Here is a 27,247-nt window from a genome sequence, read left to right on the forward strand (position 1 = left end):
GCCAGGGCCCTGCGCTGACCACCCCGCTGTGCCAGGGCCCTGCGCTGACCACCGATGTACTAACAATTTTCAGACATCCTGTCTGTCCTGCAAACAGCAGAACAGAGGGCGATCGAGGGACCAGTTTTTGTATAGAGGTTCCCCTACAGCTGCATGTGTAATGGGTGGACACGTGGTATTTGAAAAAGGAGGAGTGCTGGTATGTACTGTTCAGGGGATATTGAATTGCATAGTGGGATTTTTGGAAAATGATGCTGAAGGTAAATGTACACTTTCAAGCTGAAGTGTACACTGCTTATTTTGCACGTTCCCTGGTTTCTTCATCCACCCTCATCAATATGCTAATTTAATTATTTTCGTTCAAGCAGCGATGTGGATGGGGGAATCGCGCCTGCTGAGCTATTGTATTCTAACAGCAGGCAGATTGCAAGAATACAATGATCCGTGCTGATGGCTATAGCCAGTGGCACTGATCGAACGGGACAAAAAACACAGAAGTCAATCAGTAGATCGACTACTGTACAACCAGGTTGCCCATTCATGGGCCCAAAATTCAGCCAGTCCCCTGTGGAACCATGTATGGCCAGCTTAAGCAATCTCGGTACAGGCGAGGAGCTTGTATGACTCTGCAAGACTGTGGGCAGAGTTGGAGTTTAATATTAAGTTTTCACGTTGGTCCCGGCATTGGGTTAAAGTGAGTATGGAATTATAAGACTGGCACTGACAGCAGCTTTGTGACATGATTGACAAACTCCATTCACCTTTAGAGAAAATTGCATTGAGGATTAAAATCCGATCCAAACATGGCATCAGATTTTTTGTTTCTTTTCTTTTAGCTGGACAGAATGTAGGTTCCTTTCCCATTTCCATCTATACACAGAAAACTATGATAGTCTCAATATTAAAAAGTCTCTCCTTCAGATATTACCAATGACAGTTTTATTATAGAATGCGCAGTGTGGATGTTGTCAGGTCCTGTATGTAAGCTGGCTCTCTTCTGCCTCGGGCGTTGTGACTGTGAGACCCGATGAGAGCTGCGATTAACAGATCCAGCTTTCCTTTAGTTTTTTTCTATTAAGTGTTTTTCACAAAGTGCAGCTTGTCCACCATCTGCAGAGGTCATTTCTTCTGATCTCAGAATAGAAATGTTCCTGATATGCATGAAAAGGCTGAGCTGTTATCAGGGGGAAAAAAAAAACTTGTGATGACATCCTCTTTTTATCCATGTCGTACTTTATTGTATAAACCTGTCAGCCGTTTAAAACTGAAGTAAAAGGGTTCATTCAAATGGCGTATTTTTAATTTATTTTTTACACTTCTGAACACAGCTCTGTTACAGTCAATGTGTCCATTGTGGAATTTAGATCCATATTTCAGGGCAGTATTTTCGAGGGTGCCCTTTGGAAGGAGTAGTGCCCCATATTTAGTGTCAGTGGAATGAATAGTGTCCCATTCCAAGTGTCAGTGGAAGAAATAGTGCCCCATTCCAGGTGTCAGTGGGATGAATAGTGTCCCATTCCAGGTATCAGTGGAAGAAATAGTGCCCCATTCCAGGTGTCAGTGGAAGAAATAGTGCCCCATTCCATTTGGCGGTGGAAGGAATCGTGCCCCATTCCAGGTGTCAGTGGAAGGAATCGTGCCCCATTCCAGGTGTCAGTGGAAGGAATCGTGCCCCATTCCAGGTGTCAGTGGAAGGAATCGTGCCCCATTCCAGGTGTCAGTGGAAGGAATCGTGCCCCATTCCAGGTGTCAGTGGAAGGAATCGTGCCCCATTCCAGGTGTCAGTGGAAGAAATAGTGCCCCATTCCAGGTGGCGGTGGAAGGAATTGTGCCCCATTCCAGGTGGCGGTGGAAGGAATCGTGCCCCATTCCAGGTGTCAGTGGAAGGAATCGTGCCCCATTCCAGGTGTCAGTGGAAGGAAAAGTGCCCCATTCCAGGTGTCAGTGGAAGGAATAGTAGCCCATTCCAGGTGTCAGTGGAAGGAAAAGTGCCCCATTCCAGGTGTCAGTGGAAGGACTAGTAGCCCACTTCAGGTGTCAGTGGAAGGAGTAGTGCCATGTACTTGATGTCAGTGAGAGGATTAGTGCCAGACACTTAGAGTCAGTGGGAGTTATAGTGTCCCATTCTTGGTGTCAGTGGAAGGAATAGTGCCCCATTCTTGGTGTTGGTGGAAGGAGTAGTGCCCCATCCTTGGTGCCGGTGGAAGGAGTAGTGCCCCATCCTTGGTGTCGGTGGAAGGAATAGTGCCCCATCCTTGGTGTCGGTGGAAGGAATAGTGCCCCATCCTTGGTGTCGGTGGAAGGAATAGTGCCCCATCCTTGGTGTCGGTGGAAGGAATAGTGCCCCATCCTTGGTGTCGGTGGAAGGAATAGTGCCCCATCCTTGGTGTCGGTGGAAGGAATAGTGCCCCATCCTTGGTGTCGGTGGAAGGAATAGTGCCCCATCCTTGGTGTCGGTGGAAGGAGTAGTGCCCCATCCTTGGTGTCGGTGGAAGGAGTAGTGCCCCATCCTTGGTGTTGGTGGAAGGAGTAGTGCCCCATCCTTGGTGTCGGTGGAAGGAGTAGTGCACCATCCTTGGTGTCGGTGGAAGGAGTAGTGCCCCATCCTTGGTGTCGGTGGAAGGAATAGTGCCCCATCCTTGGTGTCGGTGGAAGGAATAGTGCCCCATCCTTGGTGTCGGTGGAAGGAATAGTGCCCCATCCTTGGTGTCGGTGGAAGGAGTAGTGCCCCATCCTTGGTGTCGGTGGAAGGAGTAGTGCCCCATCCTTGGTGTCGGTGGAAGGAGTAGTGCCCCATCCTTGGTGTTGGTGGAAGGAGTAGTGCCCCATCCTTGGTGTTGGTGGAAGGAGTAGTGCCCCATCCTTGGTGTTGGTGGAAGGAGTAGTGCCCCATCCTTGGTGTTGGTGGAAGGAGTAGTGCCCCATCCTTGGTTTCAGTGGGAAGATTAGTCCCCAGTCTGGTGTCGGTGCCTTTTTTTTTTTTTCCCCATCTCTGAACGCAGCTCTATTTCAGACAATGTGTCCATTCACATTATGGCATTTAGATCTGTATTTCTTAACCAGGGTACCCTTTGGATTTCCTGCAAGTGTGAGGCCCAGTTTGCCCTCGTTCAGACATGGATGGGAGGACTCTGTGATCTGGGGTAGGGGGCTGATTGGGTGATTTTTAGGGGGGCCTCTGACAAGAAGGGAGGGATCTCTGATGTATAAGGGATACCTTGATGTGATTGGGGGAGCATCTGACATGACTGGGTCCTCTGATGTGATGGGTGGACCTCTGATGTGAAGGGGGCTTCTGTTATAAAGGTAATTTCATCAAGGCGTTTGTGTGCATCGTCCCAGGCTCGTGTTTCCTCATTGATTAGTAACATTAAAATTTTTTGGCTGGTGTTTCTTGAGATTCTGCATACTTTTTTAAGGATGCAGAGATAAAAAAAAAAAAAAAAAAAGTTGAGAAACACTGTTTTATAGCAGTATTCAGGGTGTAAAAAATAATGCACACGTATGGATGTAAACTCATTCTAGTGGCTAGAATAAATGTCTCTTTAAGCCCGTAGAATTAATTTGGTGCGTACACTTCTAAACATTAATGTGCATATATTATGTTTTATTGCACATATTTTCACACTGGATCTTTCTGCCAGCTCACTACACCAAAAAAGGTTTTGGCTATAGATTCACTTTACAGCTGATCTGCAGGTATAATTCAGAACCACCCTTGTGGTGGCATTTACTATGTTTTTATTACCCCGCAGTGCAAGGGATACATCCTCTTTTTGGGGCTGTGATGTTTTTAACCTTTCAAGTGCTACAATAAAGATTTGGAAGTGCCCTACCCAAGTGTGCAGGCATCTACTTTTCCTTATTCAGTTACTTAGGGGGCAAGCCGGGAGAGCACCTTGCTGTAAGGACATGTAGTAGGGGTGGTATGTGGACAGACCTGGAGCAGTGCTCTGTTTTTGTTACTTTTTGTCTATGGTAACTTTAATGCCATGTACACACGGGCGGACTTTTCGACCAGACTGGTCCGACAGACCGAATCCGGCGGACAATCCGACTGTGTGTGGGCTCCATCGGACCTGCAGCGGATTTTTTCGGTCAAAAATCTGAGGGACTTTAGATTTGGAACATGTTTCAAATTTGTCCGACGGACTCGAGTCCAGTCGAAAAATCCGCTCGTCTGTATGCTAGTCTGAAGGACGAAAACCCACGCTAAGGCAGCTATTGGCTACCGGCTATCAACTTCCTTATTTTAGTCCGGTCGTACGTCATCACGTACGAATCCGTCGGACTTTGGTGTGATCATGTGTAGGCAAGTCCATTCGTTTAAAAGTCCATCGGAAGTCCGTCGAAAGTCTGTCGGAAAGTCCGTCGGACCAGTCTGGTCGAAAAATCCGCCCGTGTGTACACGGCATAAGTGTAGTTTTACATAAGATATTGCTGCACTACCACAAGCTTTCTCCTCTCCATGCTGCAGTTCCCCAAAGCCTCTTCTCTTTTGTGGTCCGTTAGTCACACTCTGATATAATCACATACAATACGGGACCTGCAGTCCTGCATTGTAAGGGGGGATGCTGACGGTCTGCCCGCTATAGAGAAAGGAGTAGAGTGCTGGCTGCTGGGAGAATGAGGGATACGGCAAGTGAAACTGCTTTTTAACTGTACACTAGACCAAAAAACGAGCATTTAACCATTGTAGTGCTAGGACAGCCCCACTGCAAGGGTCATTTTGAACTTTCCCCACAGTTCAACTTCAACCAACCAGTGTATAATTGAATCGTGGGAGGAAACTCCTATAAACGTGTGGCGAACATGCAGCCTCCATGCAGATATTGTCCTAGGTGGGTTTAATAATGGATTAAGAAATCTAGGTATTCATTTGTTACATAGTAGTTGAGGTTGAAAAAAGACACAAGTCCATCAAGTCCAACCTATGTGTGTGATTATATGTCAGTATTACATTGTATATCCCTGTATGTTGTGGTCGTTCAGGTGTTATGTTTTTTTTTTGCACTTCTATTTTCTATTTAGGGTGCAGAGTTTCATAGATCGAGAAGGACGGAGACCTCGTCTGCTTGTGGCAAAAATGGGGCAGGATGGCCATGACAGGGGGGCAAAGGTTATTGCCACTGGGTTTGCTGACCTAGGATTCGATGTGGACATTGGACCCCTTTTCCAGGTAAGAGCGGCATTACTGAAACATTCTGTATATACTTTAATGTGTCAAAGGAGCACTCCAGACAGCAGATCGCTGAACTGTTCATAATAGCTAATAGATGCTGCATCTTTGTGAACATTGGAAAGTCCACTAGATTATTTGGGGTGATTGCAGAACAAGAATGCCAAGGTAATGTGGAACGTTCCAAACTTAGTTTCTTCGCAATAATCAAATCAAACTTTTTTGGGGGTTTTTAAGGGTCCCTCCTTATGTAGACTTGATGGTGCTGGTGCTTAACTGGAACGGAAGTTCAGAACAAAGTTTTTTTTTTTGGGTGGGGGAGGAAGATTCTGGGGTTGTATCTTTTATAGCAACAGAAGTTCTACTCCAGTCTCTGGTTTAGCATCTTATACCAATGAGCAGAGCAGATTTTATGCTGTATTCCAAGAGTTGCTAAGCTTTCTAAACAAAGGGACAAATTAGGGGGCCGGACTGAGGCCAGCGGAAGCAGAAATCTGTCGGTGGGAGTACGAAAGTTACATTGGACCTGTGGTCCATAGCAGAAGGAATAGATCCTCATCTTTGGTCTCAGTGGAAGGAATAGTACCTTTTATCAGTGGGAGAAATGGTGCCCCATTGTTGGTGGTAGTGGAAAGTAGGGTCCCATCGTCAGTGGAAGGAATAGTGCCCTAACATCTGGATAAAGACAAACAAGGGGCCACATTCGGCCCACAGGTCAGAGTTTGGAGACCACTGCTGTATTCAAACTTTATGGATTTGTCAATGTTTTACTGATATCTGGGACTTTCTCTTCACTTCCTGTTTATTGGATGAGTGTCACACAGAACAGGAAGTAAAGAAAGTTTAGAAAATTTGTTAGAGCTTTATTGTAGTCTGTGTCTCCTGAGATTTCACCTCACTACCTGTTCAGAGGATAGTTGTCCGTTTTTAGAGTGGGAACCCGGGAAAAATCTCTTTATGGGAGCACAGACTGAATACTAAAACTGAGAGAATGTCTAACCCAGGGATCACCAAACTACGGCCCTCCAGCTGTTGCAGAACTACACGTCCCATGAGGCTTTATAAAACTCTGACATTCACAGACATGACTAATCATGATGGGAATTGTTGTTCCTGAACAACTGGAGAGCCGTACTTTGAAGACCCCTGGTCTAACTCTTCTGCGCTCTAACACTGTGAAAAAAAAGAAGAAAAGATTGGCTCTTGCCGAGCTTTATTGGGCAACTAAAGTGTTGTATTGGTATATCAACAGGTTTAAAGAATCAGTGAACTTTTAAAACCGATCGCATTTATCTTATCTGCCGCTTCCTCTGACCTAACCTATTCCTCTTCTACAGATGCATACTTGCCTTTAGCCCTGGTTCACATTGGTGCGATTTGACATGTCATATCGGCAGCAATTGCCGGCAATGGTACCATCCTAATCGGTGCGACGCTGCATTTGCGACACCGCACCAATTTGAAAAAGTAGTTTCTGTACTACTTTTTGCGATTTCGGGGTGCGATTTCCATTGACATCTGTGCAGAAACCCGCTGAAATCAGGACTGACATGCAGCTCAGTGTGAACATGGGCTTAATCTAAGGGCCGCAGTTCCACTGTTAGACCTCTTGCACACGATACTCCTGTTTGAGCATCTATTTTTTTCAGCCACTTTTTTTGTATGTCTTTCACCACATATGTGTTCGTGCAAATTCGCGCATTTTTGCGTGAATGCATTTTTATTTACACTGCTTTTTTGTTGGTGAATGGGTAGGGGTACAATGTACCCCATACTCATTCACATGGGGGGGCAGGATCTGGGGGCTTCCAGATTCCGATAAGCCCCCTGGCCGCAGACCCCCACAACCACCGCACAGGGTTGTCGGGGAGAGGCCCTTGTCCCCAACAACATGGCGACAATGTACTTTGGGGTGGGGGGGGGCACAGAGCCCCACTCCTGCTTCAAAGCATCCCCCCATGTTGAGGGCATTTGGCCTGGTATGGTCCAGGAGGGGGAGGGGGGGTGTTTACTCGGCAACACTTTCCTGGCCTGCGTGCTCGGATAAGGGTCTGGTATGGATTTTTGGGGGACACTTTTTTTTTTTTAGTTTTTTTTTTTACCCCATGGGGTTTCCCCTTTTAAAATTCATACCAGAATGAAGGGTCTGGTATGTTCTTGGGGGGGGGGGGAGGGCACACCATTAAAAAAAAAATTTTTTATGGAGTTACGCAAAAAAGAAATCATGTATGAATTTTTCTCGATTGGGATAACCTTTTTTTATGCTTGCTATGTTGTGCTCCTATGAACATTGTAATATTTAGGGGTACTTTTAATTTTGTTGCTACTATGAGATTAAAAATTAATGTACAGCCAAAATGTTTTTCTTTAGTTTTTGATAAATATTAGGGATGGTTTAGATCCGCTATCAGGTTTTCTATTGCTGTCTGTATTAGGCCACTTTCCAATCAGGTCCGCCTGTCAGTTTTTCAGACGGACTTGATTGGACACTCTATTCACCTCTATGGAGCGGTGGATGTCAGCAGTGACATGTCCGCTGACATCCGCCGATATCCGATCCTGTCCGTGAAATCCAGACGGATGGAGACCCTATTCTCCATCCGCCTGGAGAATTGGATTGGATGAAAACGGACAGGCTATCCATTTTTATCCGCTCTCCCCCTAGAGGAGAAGGGGCTCTGAAGGGTCCATCTGAGCACAGTGAGTGGAGACATACCTGTCATCCGCCTGCTCAGCACGGACCGATCCCCCGCTGAGCAAAGCAGAGTCCGACGGGCGGACTGCTCGTGTGAAAGAGCCCTTACTTTTAGGGACCATCACCCCTTTCTATTTGTCCTGGTAACCGTTCGCCAAGAAAGGAAGTAATCGGAAATACAACATTTTAGGAAATTGCATCAAAACAAGAGGTGAGGGTTATGGCCCCTTTCACACGGGCTGCCTGATCAGGTCTCCCTGTCAGTTTTTCAGGTGGACCTGATTAGATCCTCCAGTCTCTTCTATGGAGCAGCAGATGTCAGCAGAATCGCATGTCCGCTGACACCAGATCCCATCCTGTCCGCCAAAAACAGGCAGATGGTGGTTTTATTCCCCATCTGTCTGGCAGATGGCATTGGATGGTACAGACAGGTGGTCCGTTTCCATCCAATTGCCCCATAGAGGAGAGCGGACACAGGCCTGTCATCTGCTTGCCTAGAGATCCCCCTCTGAGCAAGCAGATTCTGCTAAGCAGAGGCGCCTGTGTGAAAGAGGCCTAAATCTTACAATGGGAACATTTGTTTTGGTGACAACTGAGGTGGGAATCCCCCTCCCTTTTGTAGCGATTTCCTCTTGCATCCACTTACATGCCTATTTACAACTGCATTCCAGGCACAAAAACTTTAATTCAAATATTCTGTATTTCTTAATAATCACAAGGGATATAAATCCACTTCAAGTGCACCAAATGCCTATGCACGCCCAGATATTACTTTGTAATAGTTGCAGTGACATCATCACTGTGCTGTACAAAGCCTGTACAGAGTGCAGAGCTATGGAGGGGGCCCAGCAGCTCCATTCAGTACAGGCTGCCTGTACAAAACTACAGGAGAGGGCGGAGACAAGACCAGTCCCCCTGCACAAGGAAAGAGATAGCAGTGACCGGTCTTTATTACTACAGGAGGGGCGGAGACAAGACCAGTCACCCTGCACAAGGAGAGAGACAGCAGTGACCGGTCTTTATTACTACAGGAGGGGCGGAGACAAGACCAGTCACCCTGAACAAGGAGAGAGAGCAGCAGTGACCGGTCTTTATTACTACAGGAGGGGCGGAGACAAGACCAGTCCCCCTGCACAAGGAGAGAGAGCAGCAGTGACCGGTCTTTATTACTACAGGAGGGGGCGGAGACAAGACCAGTCCCCCTGCACAAGGAGAGAGAGCAGCAGTGACCGGTCTTTATTACTACAGGAGGGGGCGGAGACAAGACCAGTCACCCTGAAAAAGGAGAGAGACAGCAGTGACCGGTCTTTATTACAGGAAGTTCCTGCGCAAAGGCAAAGCTTCACATTGGATTTCTGCAGAGATCTGGAAGAAATACACAAAGCACACCAAGATTCCAGTAAGAATGCACAGGACTCTTGTATGCAGACAATCTTTGCTTATGCTGGAGTTCAGCTTGAGGTTGACAGGGGTTTTAATTCTTCTCTACCCTATCTAAAAGTGGAAAAAAAAGTTGTGACTTGCACTTCAACCACTTGCTGGTAAACAGATGAACAGATTAAATCTGCACAGAAACATTTTAGTAGCTCAGTCCTGCTACTCAAATCATTAGTGATAGAAAGCATATAGTAGCAATTAGTCTTGCATTATTGCACAATGCTCCATTGAAGTGTGATTAATCGCTACTATATGCTTCTTGGGGCAGTTTTACTGTTCGCCCACATTAATCGGAGCATGTTGTAATGCGGAGCTGTATTTTAACACAGAATTCCCTGTAGGATTACATAAAAAGCAGACATTCAGGAAGCGGCAGGATCGCTATACAACGCATAGGGAATCATTTGTTTAGCGATCATTTGCTAGCAATCAATCACTAGTTATTTTAGTAGTAGGATTGAGCTACCAAAAATCCTGTGTGTAGGTTCTAGCCTGTATAGGTGACTGTCAGCAAGTTGTTAAACCCCTTAATAGCAAGAGATTCAAATGGCCTGAAAAGCTTTAGCTTTAATTGGCTAATTAAACTGTATGTAAACCCTAACAATGAGCTTCTCATTTATTCCCTTTGATTTGTTAAAGCCCATCGCCAAGAAAGAAAAAAATCCTTCCTTGCAGTGGGACTGCCCATATACTGCAAAGTTTAAATGCTCATTTTAGGTCTAGGGTACTGGACAAAGTACTTACCTGATCTCCCCACTTACCTAGTAGCCGGTGTCTTGCCGAGAAAGTTCCCCCGGCGGATAAGGACCCCCCTCTACTGCGCAGGCGCAGCGCTTGCGTAGTAGGAACAACAAGAGAGCCGCCGAAAAGAGCCGAAGCTGAACACCTGAGTCAGCTGTACACGGCGCCTGCGCACTACATTCTACCCTATGTCCACGTTAAAGCCCCACATCCAAGTGGACATAGAGTTAGAATAATAATATGCCGAGCTCAGCGAGGCCGTGCCCGAAGCGTGGCGAGCGTAGCAAACCCGCGAGGGGCCTGTTACAAACTCTTTTTTATTAGAATAGTTTTCGCATGCAGGCGGCGTGTACAGCTGACTCAGGTGTTCAGCTTCGGCTCTTTTCGGTGTTTCCCTTGTTGTTCCTACTGCACAAGCGCTGCGCCTGCGCAGTAGAGGGGGTCCTTATTCGCCGAGGGGAACTTTCTCGGCAGAACACCGGCACTGTCCTATGCTTCCTCACTTTCCATTGGGTGTTCTCGTATCCAGTGCAGGGCTGTGGGCCTTGCATTATACAACCCCACTTCCAAAAAAAAAAAGTTGGGGACGTGGTGTAAAATCTACATGAAAACAATGCAATGATTTGCAAACCTCATAAACCCATATTTCTTTTCTCGGACATCACGGGACACAGAGCCACAGTAATTACTGATGGGTTATAGGGTATCACTAGGTATTGGACACTGGTCACACCCTAATCAGGAAGTTCAACCCCCTATATAACCCCTCCCCTTCCAGGGATACCTCAGTTTTTACACCAGTGTCTTAGGTGTTGGACGTGTAAAGATGTCCTGTGCTGAAGCTCCAAAAGGAATATTCTAAGATCCTATACTGGGGCAAGCCAGGCGACCGGATCCATTCAAAGTGTCTTTTCATGGCCGAATTGGATGGTACCCGGGCCTCGTGTCCGAAGAAACGAGGTTTTACCTGTAACGCTTCTCTTTTTAGAGAGCTGGACCCGCGGATCAGAAAATGGCTTTAAACTTCCTAATTTCTGGCGAGGTGCTTTACAGGCCCAGAACTGAAGGATCCCCCTACTGATGGGGGCCCCAGTCTCTGACGGTTTTTCCACAAACGGAGCCCACCGTGAGAGGCGAAGGCTGGGTCTGTGTAAACTGAACCCTGCGGCCTGGATAAGGTAAGAGGAGATTCCACAGAATTTTAATTCTAGTGGCTTTTCTCCTTTAAGGTGAATGCATGCTGTGCCTATTGTGACCACCGGGGGCTGCCAAGAGCACAAACCTTCTCATGCTTGATCTGTCTCAGCGTCCGCTGCATTAGCTCTTCCTCCAGCTCCAAAGGTAGATGGTGGGGGGTTTTCTCTGCTGGGATGGTCCCCCCAGGCTAGGGAAAGGCTCAGGTATGCTGTAAGGCGGGTGAGACCGCACTGTCACAGCCGCTGCCGCCGCCGCCACCGAAGCCGCATTGCGATGCAGGGCCCATCACTGCCGGCCTCCTCCTTATTCCCCCAACCCCAGCCTCCCTTCAGGCTTGTCAGAAAGGGTTGGCTCGCGCGGGAAGCGCTCGTTTTTCAAAAACGAGGGGGGGGAAGGGGGGGCGGGGCGTCAACACAGCGTCAGCGTGCCCAGACGCCCACAGTGCCAGAAAGCATGGCCATTTAAAGCACGCTGTACAGGTGCTCTGAGCTTTGGAGAGACACAGAGCTGACAGTCGCATGTAAGGTGGGACACAGGCATTCCCCTAGGCTGCATTTACTAAAGAACACCGGACTGGGCATTTGGTAGCAAGGCTTTTAGCCAGACTACATCGCTCAGCAGTCAGTGTTCGCTTTTGATACCTCACACCTTGTTGCTTTGCACTATGGGTAGAAGAGGTTCAAGCACCCCAAGAACCAGAGGCACTAGGGGGTCTCGTTCAGGTTCTGAGGACCCCCTGTCTGCTACACCATCCCCTCCTGAGGGACCCGGGGCAGCTGGACAGGGAGAGCCATTGGGGTTAGGGGCTACATCTGCTGCCGGCACTTCAGCCCCTGTGTATATTACACAAGAAGTTTTTTCCTCAACCATTTCTGGATTAGAGAAAAAGCTAATGGCCGCGATTACATCTTCACGCAGTGAAAGAAAACGCACAAGGCCTTCCTCTGCTTCCCAAGACCCTCAGTCAGAGGAGCTCTGGGATAAAGGAGATGAATCCCTTTCAGAGGATCGGGATGGGACAGATGATTCCTCTTCGGAGGATTCAGGTGGAGAGCGACCCTCTGCGACTTCCCAAGAGGAGAAAGTCTTAGTGCAGATCCTCACTGGTTTGGTCCGCTCCACATTTAAGTTGTCCCTACCTGAAACTACTACAGAAACCTCTTCTGCTTTGGGGTCACTGAAACCTTTCCAAGCAGCACATGCTTTTCCTGTTCATAATTTACTTGAAAAGCTGCTTTATTCTGAGTGGGATCACCCAGATAAGCGATTTCTTCCGCCGAAAAAGTTTTCTACACTTTATCCTATGGAAGAAAAGTTTATTAAGAGGTGGGGAATACCGGCCATTGATGCGGCCATTTCCTCTGTAAATAGTAATCTGACTTGTCCTGTAGACAACGCTCAGATGCTCAAAGATCCTGTGGATAAAAAGATGGACTTCTTATTGAAAGATGTGTTCTCTTTAGCAGGATCAGTGGCCCAACCTGCAGTAGCAGCGATTGGAGTCTGTCAATACTTAAGAGACCATGTTAAACAGGTCATCAAAGTATTACCTGAACAGCAGGCCCAGGGGTTTGCTAACCTTCCTGCGGCTTTATGTTATGCTGTTGATGCCATTAGAGATTCTATCGTGCAAACCTCTCGCCTCTTGCTTGGGTTGGTGCATATACGTAGAATCTTATGGTTGAAAAACTGGTCAGCCGAAGCACCATGTAAGAAGCTACTGGCTGGGTTTCCCTTCCGTGGTGAAAGGTTGTTTGGAGAGGACTTGGATAATTATATCAAGATGATCTCCTGTGGGAAAAGCACTCTCTTACCTGATAAGAAGAAGAGTAAGCGTCCCTCTTTTAAACGGACTCTTTCCCCAGCGCCAGGGGCATCAGCCTCCAGGCAGTCACGAGGGTCTCCTCCATATGGGGCAAGAAACAAGAGTCAACCCCAGGGACACAAGAAATCCTGGGGGAAAAGGTCTTCTAAGCAAGACACTAAGACCTCTTCATGAAGGGGCGCCCCGCTTGCTCGAGTGGGGGGAAAGACTGCTGCAGCTCTCAGGGCCCTGGCAGAAGGACTTCCAGGACAGATGGGTGATCTCCACGGTAACCTTAGGGTACAGACTGGAGTTCCAAGAATGTCCCTCTCCTCGTTTCCTCAGATCAGGTGTTCCCAGAAAGCCAGAAGAGAAGCAGTCGCTCCTTCTAGCGATAAAGCGACTTTTGTCGCAAGAGGTCATTGTGGGGGTTCCCACAAAGGATCAAGGATTGAGACTTTGTTCCAATCTTTCTATGGTCCGAAAACCAAATGGGGACGACAGACCCATTTTGGATTTGAGAGATCTGAAACGATTCCCAAGGATGCAGTCCTTTCGTTTGGAATCAATTCAGACAGTAATCTCCGTCCTGCAGGGAGGAGAATTTCTGATATCAAAAGGCATCAGAGATGCAGGCCTATATGTGCCCAGTTTTCCTGCTTAACTGAAGTGTCTGCAGGCAAAGATCACTGCTCTAAGGGAGCTGATTCTGACAGTCAAGGCCAAGAAGGGTCTTTCTGTCCGCCTTTGTATAAGGCTGCAGGGGAAGATGGTGGCTTCATTCGAAGCAGTTCCCTATGCGCAGTTCCAAGCAGAACTGTTGTAACACAGTATTCTGTTGACCTGGAACAGGAAGGTGCAGGCATTAAACTTTCCAATGCACCTATCGCATGCGATGCGTCAGAGCCTCAGTTGATGGCTCATACCCGAAAACCTACAGAAGGGGAAATCCTTCCTACCGGTTGCCTGGGATCCTCTTGCAGGCAGGACGGATGCGTTGGTGATTCCGTGGCATCGGCTCTCACCGATTTATGCATTCCCTCCCATTCTGCTACTGCCACGGCTCCTTCGCAGACTCAGGCAAGAAGGGAAGTCGGCACTTCTGGTGGCCCCCGTTTGGTCCAGAAGAACCTGATAAGCAGAAATAGCAGGGATGATGGTGGGTTCCCGGTGGACCCTACCGATACACCCAGACCTGTTAGCTCAAGGTCCGGTGTTCCAGCCTGCCTCACAAATGCTAGATTTGACGGGTGGGCTATTGAATCCCACGTTCTGAAAAATCGTGGGCTTTCAGGTCCTGTCATATCTACCTTGATCAAGGCAAGGAAGCCAGCTTCCAGAATGATTTATCATAGTGTCTGGAAAGCTTATGTATCCTGGTGTGAATCCAGGGGTTGGCATCCCAGGAAATATGTCATAGGTAGAATTCTGGATTTTCTACAATTAGGATTAGAGATGAAGCTGGCCTTGAGTACCATCAAGGGCCAGGTGTCGGCCTTATCAGTGTTGTTTCAACGGCCGCTTGCTTCGCATTCTCTGATCCGAAACTTTATACAGGGGGTGATGCGTCTTAATCCTCCGGTTAAGGCGCCCCTAAACCCCTGGGACTTGAACTTGGTTCTATCGGTGTTACAAAAACAACCTTTTGAACCAATACGTCAGATTCCTTTGGTCTTACTGACGAGGAAACTAATTTTCCTGGTAGCTATCTCTTCTGCTAGAAGAGTATCAGAAATAGCAGCTCTTCCCTGTAAAGAGCCTTACTTGACTATACACAAGGATAGAGTGGTACTGCGCTCTCATCCTAGTTTTTTTACCGAAGGTGGTTTCAGATTTTCATCTAAACCAAGACATTGTGCTACCTTCCTTTTTTCCAGAACCTTGTTCTTCGGAAGAAAGGTCATTACATTCTTTGGATGTAGTAAGAGCAGTCAAGACCTATCTGGAGGCAACTGCTCAGATTCGCAAGACGGATGTCTTGTTCGTGCTGCCGGAGGGTCCCAATAGAGGACAGGCAGCGTCAAAAGCGACCATTTCTAAATGGATTCGACAGTTGATTATTCAAGCTTACGGTTTGAAATGGAAGGTTCCCCCGTTTCAGATCAAGGCACATTCCACAAGGGCTATTGGTGCTTCTTGGGCAGTGCATCACCGGGCCTCTATGGCTCAGATCTGCAAGGCCGCAACCTGGTCTTCAGTTCATACATTCACCAGATTCTATCAGGTGGATGTGAGAAGGCATGAGGATATCGCCTTTGGGCGTAGTGTGCTGCAGACAGCGGTACAAGGTCCTCAGGTCTGATAGCACCCTACTTGGTTGTGATTCCCCCCCCTCAGTTGGCATTGCTTTGGGACATCCCATCAGTAATTACTGTGGCTCTGTGTCCCGTGATGTCCGAGAAAAGAAAATAGGATTTTTTATTACAGCTTACCTGTAAAATCCTTTTCTTTCGACGGACATCACGGGACACAGAGGTCCCGCCCCTCTTCTAATACACCTATACTGCTTTGCTACAAAACTGAGGTATCCCTGGAAGGGGAGGGGTTATATAGGGGGTTGAACTTCCTGATTAGGGTGTGACCAGTGTCCAATACCTAGTGATACCCTATAACCCATCAGTAATTACTGTGGCTCTGTGTCCCGTGATGTCCGTCGAAAGAAAAGGATTTTACAGGTAAGCTGTAATAAAAAATCCTATTTTTATTCACAACAGAAAATAGAAAACATATCAAATGTTTAAACTGAGAAACCATTTTAAGAGGGGGAAAAAAAAGGTAATTTTGAAACTGATGGCAGCAACACGTCTCGAAAAAGTTGGGACAGCGCCCTGTTTAGCACGGTGTAGCATCCTCTCTTCTTTTAACACTCTGTAAATGTCTGGGAACTGAGGAGACCAGTTGCTGGAGTTTTGTTGTCCCATTCTTGCCTGATATAGAATTCTAACTGCTTCACAGTCCTGTGTCTTCAAGATGCACCAAATATTTTTAAATGCTGAAAGGTGTGGACTGCAGGCTGGTCAGTTAAAGCGGAAGTAAACCCTCATGGGTTTTACTTCCTCTTTTTTCCCCTGCAAAGTAAAAGCATAATGGGCTAGTATGCATCGCATACTAGCCTATTATGTGCCACTTTCCTGCAAACGAAAAGCCCGCAATGTCCCCGCTAGCTTTGAGGATCATTATTCTGAAATTGTTCAACAATTTTTAGACGCAGCTTTTTACGGATTGTTGAACCTCTACCATCTTTACTTTTGAGACACTCTGATTCTCTAATGCCTCGTTTCCACTGAGCGGATCGGTTCGGGTCGGTACAGTTTGGAAGGCCTAGAATGGTCCGGCCTATTCAGGTGAGCGTTTCCACTGCAAGTGGGACCGCCAGGGGCTATACGTGGGTTTAGAAAAAATGCCTAGCATGGCGTCACACGTCCGCCAATCAGTGGAATGTATCGTAGCTCTGCCCTAACCGAACCGTACCATTTTCTATGGCCCCACATCTGAAGCAGGACCTAGAATGGTGCGGTTCGGTTGTATGGGCCGCTTTCATAATGGAAACACTTAAAATAGCGTACTGAACCGATCCGCTCAGTGGAAACGAGGCATAAGATGCTCTTTTTATACCCAATCATATTACTGCCCTGTTGCCAATTATCCTAATTAGTTGCAAAATGTTCTTCCAGATCTTCCTTTTTAGTATTACTTACTTTCCAGCTTTTTGTTGCCCTGTCCCAACTTTTTTGAGACCTGTTGCTGCCATCAATTTCAAAATTACCTTTTTTTTTTTTCCTTAAAATGGTACGTTTTTCTCAGTTTAAGCATTTGATATGTTTTCTATTGTGAATAAAATACAGGTTTATGCGATTTGAAAATCATTGCATACTGTGTTTATGTAGATTTTAGCGTCCCAACTTTTTAAAAAATTGGGATTGTACTTGGGGACAGCTGAGGACCTGTGACCACTGGCGCATTGAGAAGAAGAGACTGCTGGAACTAGTCTAATGCGCTGCACACATGGTCAGACATTGATGGGACGTTCCGACAACAAAATCCAAGGATTTTTTCAGACGGATGTTGGCTCAAACTTGTCTTGCATACACACGATCACACAAAGTTTTTCGGAAAATCCGATCGTTCTGAACGCGGTGACGTAAAACACGTACGTCGGGACTATAAACGGGGCAGTAGCCAATAGCTTTTGTCTCCTAATTTATTCTGAGCATGCGTGGCACTTTGTCCGTCGGATTTGTGTACACACGATCGGAATTTCCGACAACGGATTTTGTTGTTGGAAAATTTTATAGCCTGCTCTCAAACTTTGTGTGTCGGAAATTCCTATGGAAAATGTGTGATGGAGCCTACACACAGTCAGAATTTACGACAACAAGGTCCTATCACACATTTTCCATCGGAAAATCCGACTGTGTGTACGGGGCATAACTGTGCAGAGGAAACCTGTTGGTGCAGGGCATCGGGTAAGTAAAATTGTTTTTTTTTTTATATTTTTTGGCCCCTTCAGACATGAATGAACATTTAACCCATGCAGTGCAGGGGTAGCCCCACTGCAGGGGAGAATGTTTGTTTGTTTTTCCCCCGGAGTTCAGATTTTAATTGCATGAAAACACTAAATCTATTTAAAAAATGTTCCCTTCCTCCCCCTCCTCCCTATCCTGCCTAATCTGTGTGCTTACCTATTTTAAATCTGCCCTGGCCCAGTCACATGATCCCGCTACTCTGTGTAAGGCAGCACTCGACAACGGCTGTAAATTCTAGAAGCCATTGATGTCACCCCTATGTTCCCATGGCCCAGCTGTTGTCGACACTGCCTCCTCTCCCCTGCAGCAGCCACTCACTGGCGCAGGGGATACGGAGCTGCAGGATGACATGACTAGACTGGAGCAATTTAAAGATAAGTAAGTACACAGATCTTTTTTGTACAGGATAGAAAGGAGGAGGGAACATTTTAAAGTATAGTTTTTAGTTAGGCTTTTCTTCCATTTTAAAAATACAATTAACCACTTGCCGACCAGCCGCCCCACTTGTACTGCAGCAGAATGGCACGGCTGGACGAAACAACGTTATGTAACGTCGCTTTGCCCTGTGGCCACCAGGGGCACGCACTCCCTGCCCACCCACGGAGCCGCTGCGAGTGCCTGGCGGTCGCGATCATCAGCGGGCTACCGCGATCGCTCGTGGCACACCGAGAACCGGGATCTGTGTGTGTAAACACACAGTTTCCGGTTCTCTGAGGGGAGAAGAGACAGACCGTCTGTTCATACAGAGTATGAACAGCGATCTGTCATCTCCCCTACACAGTCCCCTCCCCCTTTTATTTAGTACACACACTAGGGAATACATTTAACCTCTTGATCGCCCCCTAGTGTTAGCCCCTTCCCTGCCAGTGACATTTATACAGTAATCAATGCATTTTTATAGCACCGATCGCTGTATAAATGCCAATGGTCCCAAAAATGAGTCAAAATTGTCCGACGTGTTCGCCATAATGTTGCAGTCCCGATAAAAAACGCAGATCGCCGCTAGTAGTAGTTAAAAAAGAAAAACAATAATAAAAATGCCATAAAACTATCCCCTACATTGTAGACGCTATAACTTTTGCGCAAACCAATCAATATACACTTATTGCGATTTTTTTTTTTTTTTTTTTTTTTACCAAAAATATGTAGAAGAATACATATCGGCCTAAACTGGGGGAAAAAATGTTTTTTAATATATTTTTTGGGGATATTTATTATAGCAAAAAGTAAAAAATATTGCGTTTTTTCCAAAATTTCGCTCTTTTTGGTTTTATAGCGCAAAAAATAAAAATAGCAGAGATGATCAAATACCACCAAAAGGAAGCTCTATTTGTGAGGGAAAAAAAAGGACGTCAATTTTTGTTTGGGTGCAACGTTGCACGATCGCGCAATTGTCAGTTAAAGCGATGCAGTGGCGAATCACAAAAAGTACTCTGGTCAGGAAGGGAAAGGGGGAAAATCTTCCGGTACTGAAGCGGTAAAAAGTGTATTTTTTATTTTAATCTGGTGCAAAAAAAATACCTGTTGGTTCTGCCAGAGATCCAGTAAGTCGATAAATTGCTGTGCTGACTGTTATCAGTTACATCATTCCCAGCTATCACTATGGACTATACGGTGAGTGAGCATTGTTAGCCTAAGGCCCCTTTCACACTTATACGACTTGTCCCACGATTTTGTACTGCAAAATCGTATGACAAGTCATTCTCCATGATTTGCAATGACTACCATTCATATTGGCACGACTTTAAGTCGTGCCGACTTGAAAGTAGTCCCTGCACTACTTTGGTCAAACTTCTATGCGAGTTGTACTCCATAGACCTCAATGTTAAACCCTGAAGTAGCATGCAAATCGTGCCTGAATAATATAGACACGACTTCAGTACGACTTTGTAAGCACAAGCCTGGCTCGCTGATCGGGAAAGGAAAACTTTTTTTTCCTTTCGCGATGAGCGACAGGCAGTGCTGACAGCTGTCTGGTATGAATCCTGAGGGGGAACGCCACGCCAAGTTTTAAATGAAAAAAAAAAAAGGGGTGGGTTGCCCCCCAGGGGCATACCAGGCCCTTAGGTCTGATACGGATCTAAGGGGAACCCCCTACGCCAAAAAATCGGCGTGGGGGTCCCCCCAAAATCCATACCAGACCCTTATCCGAGCACGCAGCCCGGCCGGTCAGGAATGGGGGTGGGGACGAGCTAGCACCCCCCCCCCCCTCCTGGACCGTACCAGGCCGCATGCCCTCAACATGGGGGGTGGGTGCTTTGGGGCATGGGGGGGCGACCTGCGGCCCCCCCACCCCAAAGCACCTTGTCCCCATGTTGATGAGGACAAGGGCCTCTTCCCGACAACCCTGGCCGTTGGTTGTCAGGGTCTGCGGGCGGGGGGCTTATCGGAATCCGGGAGCCCCGTTTAATAAGGGAGCCCCCAGATCCCGGCCCCCCACCCTATGTGAATGAGTATGGGGTACATGGTACCCCTACCCATTCACCTAGGGAAAAAAGCGTCAATAAAAAACACAGTACACAGGTTTTTAAAATAAACGGGGGTCCTCTTCCGACTTCGGGGGTCTCTCCAGCGTCTCCTCCCGGTGTCCTGATCTTCTGCCGGCTCCTCCGCTATCTTCTGCAGCTCAATTGCTAGCGGTGGTCCGGACTTCTGCCTTCTGCCTTCTTCTTTTCTTCCAGAGATGTTGACACGACGCTCTTTCCAGCTGGAATGGTCTCTGAACGCTCCGCAATGGACTTATATAGGCGGCGACCCTGCCCCCTTATGAGGTCACTGTCCCGGGGCATGCTGGGACTGTGTCGTCATAAGTGGGCGTGGTCATCACCCGGTGACCACGCCTCCTAAAACGTCACAGTCCCAGCATGCCCTGGGACTGTGACGGCATAAGGGGGCGGGGTCACCGCCTATATAAGTCCGTTGCGGAGCGTTCAGAGACCATTGCAGCTGGAGAGAGCGTCGTGTCAACATCTCTGGAAGAGAAGAGAGAAGAAGACGATCCAAAAGTCCGGACCACCGCTGGCAAAAGAGCGGCAGAAGATAGCGGTGGAGCCGGCAGAAGATGCGGACACCGGGAGAAGACGCTGGAGAGACCCCCGAAGTCGGAAGAAGACCCCGGAGCTGCCTAATAAATTACTTTAAAACCTGTGTACTGTGTTTTTTATTTACGCTTTTTTCCCTAGGTGAATGGGTAGGGGTACCATGTACCCCATACTCATTCACATAGGGTGGGGAGCCGGGATCTGGGGGCTCCCAGATTCCGATAAGCCCCCCGCCCGCAGACTCCGACAACCAACGGCCAGGGTTGTCGGGAAGAGGCCCTTGTCCTCATCAACATGGGGACAAGGTGCTTTGGTATTGAGGGCATGCGGCCTGGTACGGTCCAGGAGGGGGGGGGGGCGCTAGCTCGTCCCCACCCCCATTCCTGACCGGCCTGGCTGCGTGCTCGGATAAGGGTCTGGTATGGATTTTGGGGGGACCCCCACGCCGATTTTTCGGCGTAGGGGGTTCCCCTTACAATCCATACCAGACCTAAGGGCCTGATATGCCCCTGGGGGGAACCCACACCAGTTTTTTTATTTAAAACTTGGCGTGGAGTTCCCCTTTATGATTCATACCAACTACTGTATGTTTTCATTTGTTAATGCCAAAAACGTGGCAAAGTCGTACAAAGTAGTACTGCTCCCAAATCGCGACAAAATCGCGGTAAAATCGCGTGACTTTGAAGTCGTATAAGTGTGAAAGGGGCCTAAGACAGAATTGTGTTACTGGTAGATTCACTACGTGAACATAAAGAAAATTAAAGCCTGAACAAATGAATGTAGCCACCACAGTTATCTGGCAAGCTGCAGTATGTTACATTTTTTGTTCTAGGGTTTACATACACTTTTATCTTCTTGCTTAGCCCAATTTTGGCATCTGAATAGACAAGAGGTGCAACCTTCAAGCCTGTTCTGTCCATTTCACAATATACATTGCTCATTTTCCCTTCCCAGCTGTCAGTCCATTAGCAGGATGATCAGACGGGAAGGTTAACACGAAAGCCACTAGCTCTGCCATCTGCAGCCCCACGAGGTGTTATACACACATTTGTACTTGGCTACAATGTGATGATGGCCTCTTTACAGGTTATAACAGCAATCTGTGAATGTGGATGAACATGGCCTGTCAATTTGTTTAAAAAGCGGCCAAACTAATAAACACGGTTGATTCTTATTTATAATACATGATGCGGATTCTTTGTACAGACATAGAAATATGAGACATCTGGGAGTTTCACAGCCTCTGCCCAAATCAAGACCGAGTTTCCGCCAATGGACTCCATATTCTAACATGTCAGAGGGTTGGTAGAGCATAATGGGAATTGGTTCTCAACAGTTGTTTGTAAACTCTGGAGTGGGTATTGAGGAGCACCTAGTTGTGACAAACGCGGTGGCAGATCACCAACTTGTGACAAATGACAGGTCAACCTCACACCACGCTGTCACTCATACGCAACAATGTCACGCTCAGCCTTACCCTGCACAAAATTTTTTCAGCTTGCAGGACCACGATCTAAGTGCCAACAGACTGACAGCGATTGCCACTGAGTTAAGTTAAAGCGGAGCTCCACCCAAAAGGGAAAGTTAAGGCCTCCCCCCCTCCTCTTCCCCAAATGGCACTTTTTTGGGGGTGGGGAAGGGGGTACCTGGTTTTGACAGGTACCCGCTCCCACTTCCCCTTGGCGATCTGAGCAGAAGTTCTCCTCTCCTCCTCTCTCCCTGCAGTATCTGGGACAAGTCACAGGTCCCAGAAGACTGGTACCATTCACAATTTGCGGCTCACACGTGCACAGTGGGCACCCGGCTGTGAAGCCGCAAGTTGTCACAGTCAGGTGCCCACAGTTAAGATGCCGGGGACAGAAGATTAAGCAAAGGGACCAAGCAAATGGTGATATATATATCGCTGGATCCTGTTTTATTTAATTCATTAAAGTGTATTTTTTTCAAAAAAATTTGTGTGAAAGACCACTGCGCAAATACTGTGTGACATAAAATATTACAACGATCGCCATTTTATTCTCTAGGGTCTTTGCTAAACAAATATATATATTAATATATAATGTGTGTGTGCGTATATGTGTGTGTGTGTGTGTATGTATATATATATATATATATATATATATATATATATATATATATATATATATATATATATATATATATATATATATATTACACATACAGTATCTCACAAAAGTGAGTACACCCCTCCAATTTTTCTAACTATTTTATTCTATCTTTTCATGTGACAACACTAAAGAAATGACACTTTGCTACAATGTGAAGTAGTGAGTGTACAGCTTGTATAACAACAGTGTAAATTTGCTGTCCCCTCAAAATAACTCAACACACAGCCATTAATGTCTAAACCGCTGGCAACAAAAGTGAGTACACCCCTAAGTGAAAATGTCCAAATTGGGCCCAAAGTGTCAATATTTTGTGTGGCCACCATTATTTTCCAGCACTGCCTTAACCCTCTTGGAGTTCACCAGAGCTTCACGGGTTGCCACTGGAGTCCTCCTCCACTCCTCTATGACGACATCACAGAGCTGGTGGATGTTAGAGACCTTGCGCTCCTCCACCTTCCATTTGAGGATGCCCCACAGATGCTCAATAGGGTTTAGGTCTGGAGACATGCTTGGACAGTCCATCACCTTTACCCTTAGCTTTTTTAGCAAGGCAGTGATCGTCTTGGAGGTGTGTTTTGGGGTCGTTATGTTGGAATACTGCCCTCCGGCCCAGTCTCCGAAGGGAGGGTATCATGCTCTGCTTCAGTATGTCACAGTATATGTTGGCATACATGGTTTCCTCAATGAACTGTAGCTCCCCAGTGCCGGCAGCAGACCATGACACTCCCACCATCATGCTTGACTGTAGGCAAGACAAACTTGTCTTTGTACTCCTCACCTTGTTGCCGCCACACACGCTTGACACCATCTGAACCAAAAAAGTTTATCTTGGTCTCATCAGACCACAGGACATGGTTCAAGTAATCCATGTTCTTAGTCTGCTTGTCTTCAGCAAACTGTTTGTGGGCTGCCTTGTGCATCATCTTTAGAAGAGGCTTCCTTCTGGGATGACAGCCATGCAGACCAATTTGATGTAGTGTGCGGCGTATGATCTGAGCACTGACAGGCTGACCCCCCACCCCTTCAACCTCTGCAGGAATGCTGGCAGCACTCATATGTCTTTTTCCCAAAGACAACCTCTGGATATGACACTGAGCATCTGCACTCAACTTCTTTGATCAACCATGGCAAAGCCTGTTCTGAGTGGAACCTGTCTTGTTAAACCACTGTATGGTCCTGGCCTACAACCTGCAGCTCAGTTTCAGAGTCTTGGCAATCTTCTTATAGCCTAGGCCATCTTTATATAGAGCAACAATTCTTTTTTTCAGGTCCTTAGAGAGTTCTTTGCCATGAGGTGCCATGTTGTGCCATGTTGAACTTCCAGTGACCAGTATGAGAGAGTGAGAGCGATAACACCAAATTTAACACACCTGCTCCCCATTCACAACTGAGACCTTGTAACACTAACAAGTCACATGACACTGGCGAGGGAAAATGGCGAATTGGTCCCAATTTGGACATTTTCACTTAGGGGTGTACTCACTTTTGTTGCCAGTGGTTTAGACATTAATGGTTGTGTGTTGAGTTATTTTAAGGGGACAGTAAATTTACACTGTTATACAAGCTGTACACTCACTACTTTACAATGTAGCAAAGTATAATTTCTTCAGTGTTGTTACATGAAAAGATATAATAAAATATTTGCAAAAATGCGAGGGGTGTACTCACGTTTGAGAGATACTGTATGTATGTATGTATGTTTGGGGGTTCGAAATAATTCTCTAGAAAAAAATACTGATTTTAAAGAAAAAGTTCCATAAACAAACTGTCAAGGCTGTATTCTGAACAACGTGCCCTTTCACTCAGCTTTTTGAAGCAACTGAAGAAATGTAAAAAAAAAAATAGTACAAAAAGTAAATATAATATAGATTCCTATCTATGTACTAAGGATAGTAGCATAAGGATTCAAAATAGCTCATTTTAATTGAGTGTTTAATTCCGTTTTAAAGTAACGCAAAAAGATCTGGAGACCGGCTTTAATGCTACAGTGTACAAAGACATTTTTAACAATTGTTTTCAACGATGTAATACATTTGAAGAAGGCCCTTTTCTGTACCAGTATGTGTGTGTGTGACTGGATTGTAAAGTATGCCTTGTTATATTTGCTCTGATCAGCTATGCATGTGATTTCTAGCTGTTGGCATTGTAGGTGACAAGTAATGTTTGGAGGAATCCATTAAGGTCAATGTGTAATGTTGACCTTTCAGAACTTACATCAAATAGCCATTTTTATGCTTCTTTACCCTACAGCGCTCACCATATGGCAGCATATGCTACAGTAGACGTTATATTTCTTTATGTCTGACAGAAAATTGCTCATACTGCTAAAAAGTCTGCAGTGTCACCCACCCAGAAATAAACGGCCTTCTACAGGTGTTACCAAGCTGAATGCTAGATTTGTCAGCTTCCAGGATTCATCTTAACCATTTGACTTCCGGAAGAATTTCCTCCCTTTCCTAACCAGGCCATTTTTTGCGATGCGGCACTGCGTTGCTTTAACTGACAATCATGTGGTCATGCGACACTTTAATAAAATGTATCTCCTTATTTTCCCACAAATAGAACTTTGTTTTGGTAATATTTGATCATCACCTCTTTGTTTAAAAAATAAAAAACCGAGAACGACTGACCATTTTGAAAAAAAATATATTTTTTACATTCTGCTATAAAAACCTATCCAATAAAAACATTTTAAAACATCTAATTTCTTCATCTATTTAGGATAATATGGATTCTGCCAATAAGCATATATTTATTTGCAAAAGTTATAGTGGCGCAAAAGTTATATTGTCTACAAGCAATGAGAAATTTTTATTTATTTTACTAGTAATGGCGGTGATCAGCGAGCCCAATAGCGGGACTGCAATATTGCGGTGGACAAATCAGGCACCTAACTGACACTTTTGACACTTTTTTGGGGACCAGTGACATTATTACAGTGATCAGTGCTAAAAATATGCATGGCTGGGAAGGGGTTACCATCAGGGGTGATCAAATGGTTAACCATGTGCTTAGCCAGTGTTTCTGTATACTATGGGAGGTGCTTTTACTGGGGGAAGGCATGGATCCATTTTCCTGCTTTGCAGAAACACAGGATCCATGCCTTTCGTACTGACATAATGGCAATCTGAATAAAGTAAAAATAGTGTTGACTACGTTACCCCCAATATCATATCATTAAATACACCACTTTCATTTTACCTGTGAAATAGATCATATAAGTGACATAAATAGAATATAAGTTGTACACAATGATACATAGTTATCTCTTTCACATATCAATCTTTATCATATCCATAAAAATAAATTATGCTTAAAAATAACACCACATAAACCTCCAATATTTGTGTGTCAAATTCTATATTATAGTGTCCAATTTTTGCTGGTACTTTGCGATGTGCCAGCTAAACGGTGAATCCCCGTGTGGACTATCCACTGCGAATATACTATTCCTGTGCTCTTTAATTCCTTATCCGTGATTACTTGTGACTGTTTCACCACTCCAGTGACAACACCACCACCATATGGATTTGTCACTCACCAGATAATGGTATAAATACGCCTTTGGTTTATTAAGAAGGGATAACCACTCCACTCGTGTTGCTTGTCTATGCTGTCCCCAATAAAAGTATGAGCAAGTAATATCCGATCTCATAAAAAATGAACAGTGATCATTGCACATTATGTATACACTGTTTATAAAACATTAAAAAGAGAGACTGTAAACTCACATTTTCTAGTGCCCATGAGCCGGCACCAACCTTATTAATTAAGTGGGGGGGTCCATGAAAAACATATAGATCAGGTGTGGGCAAAAAACAATAGTCAAAATGGCGGATAAATGACTTCCGGTATAGCGGGATAAATGATTGGCCTGAATTAATAGGTCCAGGGTATAAATATAGTGACACATCAACAATAAGCAGCTTCCTGATGACGCAATCACACTTGCAAAACACGTAGAGGCTGCTGGGAAAAAACACTACGTCACTTCCTACCGAAAACGAGGTTTGAACCGCAAACTGGGGTGAAAACGAGGCTTGCATCGCACGCCGGCATAGGAAACACACTGCGACACCTTCATCCATTCTAACTGCTGAATAAGCTTGGTGCCGGCTCATGGGCACTAGAAAATGTGAGTTTACAGTCTCTCTTTTTAATGTTTTATAAATAAACAGTGTATACATACTGTGCAATGACCACTGTTCGTTTTTTATGAGGACGGATATTAGTTGCTCATACTTTTATTGGAGACAGCATAGACAAGCAACACGAGTGGAGTGGTTATCCCTTATGAACCAAAGGTGTATTTATACCATTATCTGGTGAGTGGCCAATCCATATGGTGGTGATGTTGTCACTGGAGTGGTGGAACAGTAGACACGGATGAGGAATTAAAGAGCACTGTTTAGCTGGCACATCGCAAAGTATCAGCAAAAATTGGACACTATAATATAGAAATTGACACACAAATATTGGAGGTTTATGTGGTGTTATT

General features: G+C 45.9%; 1 protein-coding gene across 1 annotated transcript in view; it reads left to right on the plus strand.

The window, feature by feature from the left end:
* The window catches only part of MMUT (methylmalonyl-CoA mutase), a 184,920-nt gene that overhangs the window by 106,464 nt on the left and 51,209 nt on the right, over positions 1–27,247 (plus strand). The window contains exon 11 of the mRNA XM_073625234.1: positions 5,032–5,179. Coding sequence (XP_073481335.1) covers positions 5,032–5,179 — 148 coding nt within the window. The remainder of the gene's footprint in view (positions 1–5,031; positions 5,180–27,247) is intronic.

This window comes from Aquarana catesbeiana, linkage group LG04, assembly GCF_042186555.1.
Source record: "Aquarana catesbeiana isolate 2022-GZ linkage group LG04, ASM4218655v1, whole genome shotgun sequence".
Classification (NCBI taxonomy): Eukaryota; Metazoa; Chordata; class Amphibia; order Anura; family Ranidae; genus Aquarana; species Aquarana catesbeiana.